General features: G+C 40.0%; 1 protein-coding gene across 1 annotated transcript; it reads left to right on the top strand.

Annotated features, from left to right (window-relative positions):
- Window positions 1–1,105: 1,105 nt before the first annotated feature.
- perm1a (PPARGC1 and ESRR induced regulator, muscle 1a) lies at window positions 1,106–7,179 on the top strand. The gene is made up of 4 exons (XM_015967673.3): window positions 1,106–1,226; window positions 2,412–5,740; window positions 6,413–6,529; window positions 6,737–7,179. Exons 2-4 carry the CDS (start codon window positions 2,434–2,436, stop codon window positions 6,850–6,852), a joined length of 3,540 nt encoding a protein of 1,179 aa, XP_015823159.3. The 5' UTR covers window positions 1,106–1,226; window positions 2,412–2,433; the 3' UTR covers window positions 6,853–7,179.
- The last annotated feature ends 4,624 nt before the right edge of the window (window positions 7,180–11,803 follow it).

Raw genomic sequence — 11,803 nt, 5'->3', positions numbered from 1 at the left:
TTTGATTGCGGGGCGAGCACTTAATTCCTGTGCCACCATACTGAAAACATCTGTTTCAGAGGCTTTAAGCATCATTGTAAAGATGATGCAGTAATCATTCTGATGCGTCAACAATTAAATGTTGTGTTTATTCTGTAAAATCAAAGGGGAACTAGGCAGTTTTGGCTTAGCACCCCCTAGTGTGCATTTGTCTTACCAACACCAGCTGAAATGTCTCCCCAGCCTTCATTGGTGTCTACAGGAGTGATTCATCACTAAATGAAAGAAATCAGCTGTGTTCATGGTATAAAACATGCAGGAAACATGCTGGAAGCAGACTGCAGTGCCAGGTATGTCAGAGCAGCCCACCAGTCTGGCCACAGGAGGTGATGGGGGCTGGATGGCCTTTCATTAATTCTGTAAAGAGTCATTTTTATCAAACACTGACTCAAGAAAATGATTTAAAAATATGAAAACATTGCTAAGTATCCCTATAAATATATATATTTAGAGTTTATATGAACAAAAGAACTTTACATTCAAGCTTAATGAGACGTTAAGTTCTTAATGTTGCTGTAGCATGGATTTATATTTAGATGCTGTGTTATTAACAGGATACCATTAGTTAAGCCGAAGTAAAATCCCAAAATATAATTTTACTCACAAAATTATGTGGAAGTCATGCCTTATCTGGGTTATCTGAATACTCCTGATCATTTCTGTTTGAATGTAGAGACCTCACAGAGTTTTCCACGATGACCCTCCAGTTCCCCTGTGAAGTCTGGCCTGGGAAAGACTCGGATCTGCTCTGACATCACGGCATCCCTTTCAAATCAGCTGCCTGACTCACCTCACATGACACTTCTGTCTGCTGAGAAGCTGTTTTTAAAGTCACTGCTAGGTTTTAGTGTCTCTTTGACAAAAAAAATCAGTTTAGAATTGATTTAAATAAGTAAAAGTATCTTTATGTTCACCAATATCTAACTAAACTACATCTAAAACCACATGATGCACTCTGCAAGTGGAAAATCTATTTAAATCTCTGAAACATTATACCTCTGTTGGAGATGGCTGCTGTGAGAACACTGCGTGTATTACGTGATCTGAAGCGCCGCTCTATATTTAACAAATCATGGGGTTCGCTGTGCTGCATGCAAACGGAGAACGCCCACCAGAGTGGACACGAGGCGGTTCTGCTGAGACTTCCTCGACCTCTGTGGACCCGGGTTGCAGCTGGAGTGGGACAGGTAGGAACCTGTGTGGGTTCGCATTAAACACACACCAATTAAAAACATTAAAACACAATATTTCATGTTTTTATCCTAAATCATGAAACTCCTTCGGTGACAGCAAATAGATTATTGAAAACTGAGCAAAAAGGCTGTTGCAGCATAAATCATACCAATAAAAACAAGATAGCAGATATTGTGCAATTAAACTTAAATGAGTGCATTTTACTCTTGCATGAATGTAATCGTTTGCTGGTGTAGTAAACATGTCAGTTTAAGATTTCACCGTGACGGGAGAAAAGTGTACATTATTAATCTAGTCCTCCGTCACTATTTAATTACTGTAAATACAAAATCAGTGGAGGCATTTTTAATCTAACCATCTTGACAATGCTGCTGAAGTTCAAATTTGATTTTTGTTATGTTTATCTTATTGTTTATATGTTTTATTTGTTTTTATTTTGAATGAAATAAATGAAAAAAGAAAATAGAAGTTCAGACGTTTGCATAAACAAACAGGAAACTCACCTCTTGGACTTGGATTCTTCTCTTTTGCAGATTCCTTGTGCATATTTGCAGGTTGTCATGTGTTTTTATGTATTTAATTTGTTAAATGACTAGTTTCACAAGCTAATTTGGTCCGTGTTTTAAATGTGAAACTGTGCGTCTCAAATTGACTAGAATAGTTTGATCCACAGAGGAGTTTTTAGTGCAAGGTGCCCAAAATCATCACACCCCCACCACCGTGCGGTTTGTGGTGACATTCTGTTTATAAGGGTTATGCTCATTGTCTTTTCTCTCAGAATGCTCCAGAGGTTGGAGTTAAGCTTTGCTGATCAAAGCTGTGCGTTTTTAGTGTCGTTCTATTGGTGAGCCTTCCTCACTATGTGTTCAGCCATTTTGAATCTTAACCTGAGCTTTAGTATCTAACGTGTTGCAGTTTTAGACTGTGGCGACTCAGCTTAACCTTTGTTAGACATTCACTCATGACCAGCTTGGCTGCTGTTTTCATGAGTTTAAATAATCTTTATTAATTTGGGATGAATTGAAAACACACTCATATCCCTTCTCAGATTAATGCACAGCATTGTTGCTCACATCAGCTGATGGGCGACGGTGGCTCAGGAGTTAGGAGTTCACCCACTTTTGATTTTTATTGATTCCCAAATTCCTCAAACTAATGCCTCTACTCTTATCTTACAGTTTGCACTGAGCCTAAACCCAAATGGATGACTTTGAATACAGCGTGGAGATCGGAGACCGAGACTGGGAGTCTTTCTTTGCAGTGTGTGAGGAGTGTGATCTACTTCCTCCTAAACTGGCAGGCGTGGATGATTCAGGGATGAGTGACATCGATGACACCTTTCTTCCTCAGAGGGTGCAGAGATGTGACTCAACGCTGGACTTCTCAGAACAGGGCACTCCCCCTGACTGTCATGGGTCTCCTACAGGGAAACAAGGGCTCTGCGGTCTTGACAGTGTCCTTTCTGGTAGTGAGGAGGACATACACATGCAGTCTATCAATATGTTTTTTGAAAGGCTGAAAGGTCTCACAGATGTTCAACCAAGTCAGGGGCGAACCAGACACAAGAGAGAGACGAAACAAGAGGAGGAACATTGGGGTGAAGGGCAACAGACCAGCATAAGGGCTTTGCCAATGAACTGTGCTAAGTTGAACACTGGTGCAGTTGGCAAAGAGAGCCCTAAGCCTGTCGACACCTTCATGAACCTAAACACAACGGTAAGATGTGAAGCTGAGCGCAGCGTTTCCTCAAAACCTGCAACACGCTGTGATTCTGCGCCTGTTATTTGCAAATCAGCTGAAAAAGAGTTGTTCATTAAAAATGAAGCTTTAAAGGAAGCTTTAGTGAAAGAGATAACACACAGGAGTCCATCTCATCGCTCAACAGAGAGGGGTGTTTGCTCAGAAATGACACCTCAGTCCTACAAACTGGAAACGTGCAAAGGTATGGACGATGTTCACCAGGAAAGTCAGGAAGTTCTCAGCAAAAAGAACAGGATGAGGGAGGACCATGTCCCCACCCACAAGTTGTCTCCATCCGTTTTTCTGAGGAGAAAGAGGAGAAAAAGAAGACCGCTCAGCGTGGAGGCAGATGGAGATGAGAAGGTGCGTGAGAGCCACGTTTCAGTCAAGAATGACTCAAAAGAAGAGCTGCAAGTGCCAAGAAAAGAAGAATGTCAGAGTTTATCTCTTAATTACTTAAGAGAAACACAAAAATGCTGCAAGTGTCTGTACAGTTTCAGCCCATCTACCAGAAACTTCACAGCACAGGATGCAGAGAATGAGCCCCCAGGAGAAACTCTGCACAGAAGATCCACAGAAACAAGTGATAAGCCCAGATCTGAAACCCGTCTGAGTCCAAGTGAAGATCATCTGATGTCTGCAGCAGGCAACGGCGCTAATGAGGCAGCAAGTTCACAGCCATGCTGCAAAGTGCAGCCTACAGAACCAGCTGGAAGGAGTCAGAAACAGGAAGTAAAAGGAGACGATCTCCAGGAGTCTGATCAAACAACAGCTTCTGTCTTCGAATGTGTAAAGGAACAAAATCTGAAACATTCAACATCAGAGGTCAAAAGAGTGAGTCTTGATTTAAAATCATGTGCTCCTGTTGTGGATGTCGGCCAGAACGACAACCTATCCGCTACTAACTCAGTCCTGGCTGCAGGGGATGGAAATTCTGTCAGAGACGAGCGCGCCCTGCGTCAGAGCGAGGCTGAGTCCCAACAACAGCTGGAAAATGACACAAATCATTTTCACACTGCTCGCCTTTCTGAGGCTGCAGCTGATGGGATCACCTCTCACTTGAGCACGCGTCCATTCCTGTATGAGAATTCAAATAAAAATATCTGCTCGGAATCAAATGTTAAGCATTCACCTTTAGGCAGTTTGTCCAACTATCCATCTGAAAAGACAGAAACGATTAAGGATCGTCTCACAGAGGCACAAACTTCTGATGTTTTATCAGAAAACGATAAAAAAGTGGAAAGGACTCCAGTAGCATTAATATTAGATTTAACAAGCCAGAGTAAACATTTACCAGAAAATCCTCTCGATGTCACACCTGTGCCACCTCACACTGACAAGCCCACAGAAGTACCGCAAAGGCTACGTTCACCCGTCATGGAACATGAGTCTGCCCAAGAAAAACAAAAAGCACAGATTATGGCAAAACACGACAAAGATGATAGATCTGCACCCTCAAACCAAACAGAATCAATTAACAATTTAATAAGTGAAGCTGAAGAAACCATCTCAGCATCTAAAGATGGACACCCGCCTGAAAATTCCGTGTTTGCCATGTCGTCGTTTTGGAATGAGATGGAGAAGCTGACCATAAACGATATTCTTGGGTTGAGACAAATCTGTAAGGCTGCTCCACTTGGACCCCTCCCATGTCTGCAGGAAAGGGAGGAGACGGAGGTGATGGACGTGGTGGATTCAGACAACTTGACTGAATTAAAGTCTGAACAAATCACAGAAGAAATGACTGATTCATCCTCTTTAAGAGGCAGCTGGGAGAGCGAGCTCGCCGGAGTGGGCCGGATTTCTTATTTTCATCCTGAGCCTGGCGTTTTAGCTTCTGTTTCAGACACATACCAACCTGTCCTGAATGAAAAGGCTCAGAAATGTCTCAGAAAGATCTCAAAAACTGTCAGTGTGCACAACTTGCAGGCTCTGGATTCTCCGGCTTTTAGCTACAGGTGCCAAAAGGAAACTATACAAATCTTAGAAGAACAGAAGTCTGAAGAATCCAGTCATCTCACTGAGAAGACTTCAGCAAATAAATCTACAGATCATTTTCTGTCGTCCTCCTCCACAGACAGCTACAGCTTCTCTTTTACGGATATTATTCAGTACTTCTTTGGAGGAAAGCAGTCAGTTTCCAGCCAATCAGCCCCAGATGATGCAACCACCCACCTCAGTGGAACCTCAGTTCCTGAAACTTACGATGATTTCTTCTCAGAGTTTGATAGCGAGAGCTTCTTCTACCCATTCATAACGGCAGAGAAGCAAAACAAAGACAAGCCAGTTCCAATATTCTCCTGCTCTCGCTCCACTAGTAGAACCCTGCAGTTCCCAGATGCCTATGAGCATTTCTTTGCATCTTCCTCATCTGATGACTCTTCAGTGGAGTCTGAAGAAGAAGAAGCCTCCATCCCAGTGAGGGTGGTGAGCAGGTTCACTCGTAAAGCCAGCACTGCTCAGCTTTGCAAAGACACATATGAAGATTTCTTCACAGACAAGGACCTCAGAGAGGACTTATTCTCTTTACAGTCACTCTCCTTCAGGAAAATTCATTTATCTGCACCGACAGTCCAGAATCAGAACTCACTTGTGCCTTTGAGGCAGAGTTCCCAATACATGCTGAAGATGGAGTCTCGCCTCAACGTGCTGGGACATCCAGATGTGATGTTTCCTGATCCTCTGCTCTACAACTTGGAGGACAGGATCTCCAAGCAGCTGGCTCTGCCATCTTTCAGATCTGAAAACCTGCAGGTGTCAGATCCAAGTAAGTGGTTCAAACATATTAAGATCAATAACGGCTAATGACTTATAAACAAAGTTTACACGAGTCACATCTGCGTGACCAGAAAGAACAGCCAAAATGTGCAGCACTTTAAATTGAGACCGTTTGAAGCAAACTTCACTGATCAGCGGTGATTTATTATAATAGATGAATCATCCAAAGTTGGTATTTATGGAACCCGTTTCTGGCATCATACGTGTTAAACATGTGTGGCGTGTTCAGGTCAGCTTGTTTAGTTTCCCCTCATGTGGACGCTTGTACCTGCTCAGCTCCGACGGTCACGACCAGGATGGATTGTCTTTCCTCAGCTGTCAGATGACTCTGCAGGAACGTAGAGCTACAGCCAACGGGAGAGACTAGCAATGACCAACAAGCGTCTCCTCTGAACTGCCAGCAGAGGACCTTATTTTATGTTTGGGGAAATCAAAATATCTCAGTTTGTCTAAATTTGCCTTAAATTCCTTGAATTCAAACTGATTAATGCAGCATCTGAGCGGGCTAACTTTTAGAATGAAAACACCAACCAGTTCTGTATGTCTGCGTCCACAGTTAGTGCAGCACAGCTTCTGCCAAACAAAGACCACCTGAGTTCCTGATAACATCTTTAACTTGAATGAGTAACTGAAACACTAAAGTGTTTTCTCTTGGTTTCAGGGTTAGACGCCCCGTTCCTGCCTCTAAAGCAGTCAGATATGTGTCTGGTTTGTATCGCCTTTGCTTCCTGGGTGCTTAAAACTGCAAACCCACAGGTTGGAGATACCTGGAAGGCTGGTACGTATGTCGGCACAGTACCATTTCATAATGTGCTTCATTATTAAAGAATAAAACAACAAACTTTGCATTTTAAAGTTTGTAATTTGAGCCACATATTTAACCCTCAATTTGACTGATAAAACTAAAAAACAAACTTTTCCACAAACCAAATAAGAACAAGGTGTTCACTTTGAAACACATTCTGTTGTTTGTGTTTCCACACAGTTCTGCTGGCAAACGTCAGTGCTCTGTCAGCCATCAGATACCTGCGTAAGTACATCAGAGCTGAAGCTGTGACCAGCGAGATGAAACCTCCTCAAAATATGCTGGCAAATTCCTGATCTTTCGTTCTCTTTTAACGAACCTCTACATGACCCCAATCTTTGGAGGAAACATTTATGTTTAGCCATGTTTGCACTGAGAAAACTTTTCTTATGTTTCATTGATAGTTTCATTGAAATTGTTGCTACATTTGAGGTGATTTTAAGTCTCTTTATTATCTGAAAGCATTAATATGAGATGTAAAAATGACCAAAGGTGGCTAGATTTGTGTTGGCTTTGTAAATAATGTTCACTTTGTTCTGTAGGAGGATCAAAAGCAGGTTAGTAAAGGTGGGATGATAGAGGAATGTAAAATAAAAAAATTAACTTGACGCATTTTAAATTTTCAAATGAGTTCTTTGTTTTTTGTGTATTTTGTGCTTTAATTTTGAAGTTCATAAAAAATTCTCTAAAATATGGCCTTTTTTTTTCAATTTTCCTTAAAAAGAACAATTTGAGTGTCGTCATTCAGGGATCTGGTAAATTATGTGAAAGGGCATTTTTGTGGAACCTTAGCCTGGCCTGCCAGACTCATCCTCTGTTTAATTCTACACAGAGAACCAATGCTGCCCATAAGGAAGCATGGGGCTGGCTGGTTGGACCAGTGGAAACTTGAGTTTTCTTCTCTTTCAAAATAACTAAGATTGCAGTGAACTACTATGACCACTAGAGGGAGACAGAAGACCAGAGGTATTGAAAAAGCTTGAACTGTAATCCAAAAGCAAAAAGAAGCTGTGGGAAATAGATCAGAATTAACTAAATGCCTAATTTTAAACTTGGATAAACTAAATATTTTGGTGTTTATTCTGTAAAAAGTTCATTAGGAATAAAAATAAACATGACAAGATTAAACTTGGCTGAATTTTGTTCATTTGATAAGAATATCAATAACATGAACCCAGCAATTGTTTTTTTTTTTCATCTTTTATGGTTATAACTTATTTTCTGTCTATTGATCTGAAAATCCGAATAATGATATAAAATGTTATTTTCCATCAGGTGGAGGGTCAGTGAAGCCAAACAATGTATTTTGAAAGCAAAAAGGAAAATGAGGTTTAATGAAGGTAGGGGTCAGGTTGCAAATACCTTTTAGTTTGGAAGAGAAGGAACAATATCAAAAGGACTAAAAAAATGTTCAGGGAGTTCCCAACTATAACAATATGTTTATTAAAACGTTAAATATTTGAATTACTTTATAAGAGTCCTCCTTCAGTGTTTTCTTTAATCTTAGCCTCCGTGTTTATCTAATTCTATCTAATTATTAGAAATTATCTCATAATTATGATACGCTTGCGTGTGTGTGTGTGTGTGTGTGTGTGTGTGTGTGTGTGTGTGTGTGTGTGTGTGTGTGTGTGTGTGTGTGTGTGTGTGTGTGTGTGTTTACTATCTTGCAATTATAACTATAATAGTTTTATATCTGACATTGTTGAGAAATTGAAAACTTGTGCTAGTCAAATTTTGTAATTATTTTATATTACCTTTTAATAACCTAATTTTACTTATTAAGAGCAAAATCCCTTCTAAACCGTATGCTCATAAAGTCTCCATGAGGAGAAACAGTTTCTATCCAGCTTTGTGAGACATGATGATTACGGTTTCTTGTTTTCTATATTGATAATATCTTTCATGGATGGAGCCTTACAGTTAAACAGCTAAATGAAATTTAAAGTTTTATTTATTCAAAGTAAAATGTCATTAAAAGTACGACTATCCGTCACTTCACACGTTTGTTTATATGAGCATAGCAGTCGTGTGATCCCGTCATTATAGTTTTTCTATCATACTTCCACCTGTGACTTACCAGATCAAATTTGACCTCTTCACTTTTGACTGTTATGGTAAAAAAAAGTACCACCAGGTGGAGCTATTGGTCCTTTACGGAACAAGGTGATTAACACAATCACAGCCAGGGGGGCTGCCAGAGATTTTGGGCCCCATGAAAAAATATCAAGTTGGGCCCCCTGGGGGGCCGTCCATAGCTGGAGCTGGGGTTCCACCCTCCCAGATTCGAAGGGATAAAAAAATATTTTATATATATATATATATATATATATATATATATATATATATATATATATACTTTATATTAGTGTTTCAGTTTTGCTTAATTATGTAGGTCTACATGCATTCTTAATTATTTACATATCATTTTCACCAACTGTCTCTCATTAAACAGTGAATTTCCTTCAACAGAATTAGCAATATCACTGCTGGAAAAAGCAGGAAATGCACATGCTGAAAGGTGTTAATCTCCTTTTCCCTTTTACTCCCTTTCCAGAGGACTCAACACCCCCCCCCCCCCCCCCCCCCCCCCGGTCGTATTCCTCACGATTTAACACAGATAATCCCATATTCGAGCGGGCGAATAAAAATCCCATCCGATCAACGTCTTTATTTTAATTCCACATAAAAAAAAATGTGCACAATGACTGGATCTCTCAAAACCTGCATTATTTCCCTTTTCCCGTTTATAATAACAGAATAAAGAATAATTTACAGGAACAATTACATTTCATTATACAAAATCACATATTTGCTCAAACTGTCACCTTAACTCTGTGTAAAGCTCTTGATTTCCTGTTTTTGTAGATTGTTGAGTAAAACTCACCTAAATCCTCGAAACATGTCTCAAATATCTTCGTCCGTGCTCTTTGGCGCATGGTCTGTGTCAGTATTTGAGTCTCTCTCATGTGCAAGTGATTTATCTTTGTCTGATACTGAAATGTATTTGTTGGTTAGGGTTAGTCAAAGTAAGGTCCTATGGACACGTTTGACCCCCAAACAAACAACAGATGGCGCAGAGGATGTTGATAACCGCTGTCCGTGGTGCTGAAAACATCCATGACCCTCTTTTTGAGTCTGAAGTCCCAGGAGAACCCAGTGTGGGAAAATACTAGATTCAAGCTTTACTCTTCACTTTATTAGTGAGTATGACTTGTTTTGAATGATGTGTTTAACATTTTTAACAAAATTATGTTTTGCTTCAAACTTCTAAAAGATTATTGTTAAAGACTAGAGAGAGAGAGAGAGAGAGAGAGAGAGAGAGAGAGAGAGAGAGAGAGAGAGAGAGAGAGAGAGAGAGAGAGAGAGAGAGAGAGAGAGAGAGAGAGAGAGAGAGAGGGAGAGAGATTTTACATATATTACAGTACTGTGCTTTTTTATTCAATGGAGGAAAATCAGCATCCTGATTTCCAGGATCCTGAAGAGATGACAGCAGTTAGCAGGTGTGGTTTAACTTTAACCCTTTATCAAAAGGTTGCCTCCTACAGGAGAAATGCCCTGTGTGCACAGCGCCCACGACTCACAGGCAGCATGTCTCACAAATAAAGTTGAGAAGAAGGCTCTGTGACACTCTGCCCAGAGCTTCTGGAGTGATCATCTGTTACTGAGCCAGAATAAAAGTGACATGTTTGAGAAGAAGAAGAGAATATTTGGAGGCCACAGGCACTCCAGGGCAAAAGGCAATGGCAGGGTTCAGTCTATTCTCAAAATGCAGCTGACCTCAAGGCCGTATTGTGACTTATTATGTAATTATTAGCTCAAAACTGGGGTTACTACAATAAATAATACTCTTAATTGCATTATTGAAAGAACACAAGTACTTTATAGCATACTGACAACACTAACTTGCATTTTTACAACCCTGAGAAAACTAGTCATGCATGTCGTGCAGATATTAGATCAACATTTGACTTGATATAAAATTTTGACGTCCTCAAAACATTTCATTAAACTTGAGTCATCTTTTATCTTATATGACTTTTGTTTTACATAATAAATGCTTCTTTAATACATTTTTTGACATCTTGTTTCTAAATCAGGAGCATCCTACAACAAAGTGACTAAAAAACATTCTGTACACGTTTAGGATTCAATCCTTCTGTTATAGGAGTGAATTACTATATTTTATATTGTTGGGACGGGTCAGATTTGGGGATTTCAACATTTATAATTTAAGAACAAACTGTCCCAGAATTTAAAAACTTGCTTCTCACACTAGAAGCTTTTTAACAACCAATCTGTTGCATTTAACATTTCTAATAGTTATCTTTTCTGAAAACATAGCCAGACTGTTTTTACCAGGGTTTTCAGGAGCAACAGTTAAAGGCAGAGAGATGTAATATTATTTTAGCTAAAACCAGCTGCCCTCTAATGCTTTAGTTTTACTTATACAGGGGAGGGCAAAAAATATTTAATCAGCCTCCATCTCTGCAAGTTCACCCACTTAAAAAGATGAGAGCCCTGTAATTTTGCACCATTGGCTCTCACACAAAATGAGAAAAACTCAAAAATACACTAAATCTCCTCGTCTGATTTTTAAAGAATTTATTTGCACATTTTGGTGGAAAATAACTATTTGATGAATAACAAAAGTCCATCTCAATACTTTTTTACATACCCTTTGTTGGGACTGACAGAGGTCAAACCTCTTTTGTAAGTCTTCGCTATTGCTGGTATTTTGGCCCATTCCTCCGTGCAGATGTCCTCTAGAGCAGTGATGCTTTGGAGCTGTTGCTGGGCAACAGAGACTTAAGCTTCCTCCACATATTTTCTATGGAGTTGAGATCTGGAGACTAGCTAGGCCACTCCAGGACCTGAAATGTTTCTTACGAAGCCACTCCTTCGTTACCCAGATGGTGTGTTTGTGATGACTGTCATGCTGAAAAGACCCAGCCACGTTTCATCTTGCTGATGGAAGGAGGTTGTCACTCAAAATCTGACGGTGCATGGCCACATTTATTCTTTACTTGGATCAGTCGTCCTGGTGCCTTTGCAGAAAAACAGCCCCAAAACATGATGTTTCCACCCCCATGCTTTATAGTAGGTGTGGTGTTTTTGGGATGCAACTCAACACTCTTTCTCCTCAAAATATGATGAGTAGAGTTTTACCAAAAAGTCCTATGTTAGTTATATGAGATTCTCCCAATCCTCTTCTGGATTATCCAAATGCTCTAGCAAACCTCAAATGAG

The sequence above is a fragment of the Nothobranchius furzeri genome, chromosome 15 (assembly GCF_043380555.1).
Source record: "Nothobranchius furzeri strain GRZ-AD chromosome 15, NfurGRZ-RIMD1, whole genome shotgun sequence".
NCBI lineage: Eukaryota > Metazoa > Chordata > Actinopteri > Cyprinodontiformes > Nothobranchiidae > Nothobranchius > Nothobranchius furzeri.
Note: the sequence above shows the minus strand (reverse complement) of the source record. Positions and strands in the feature narration are given on the sequence as shown.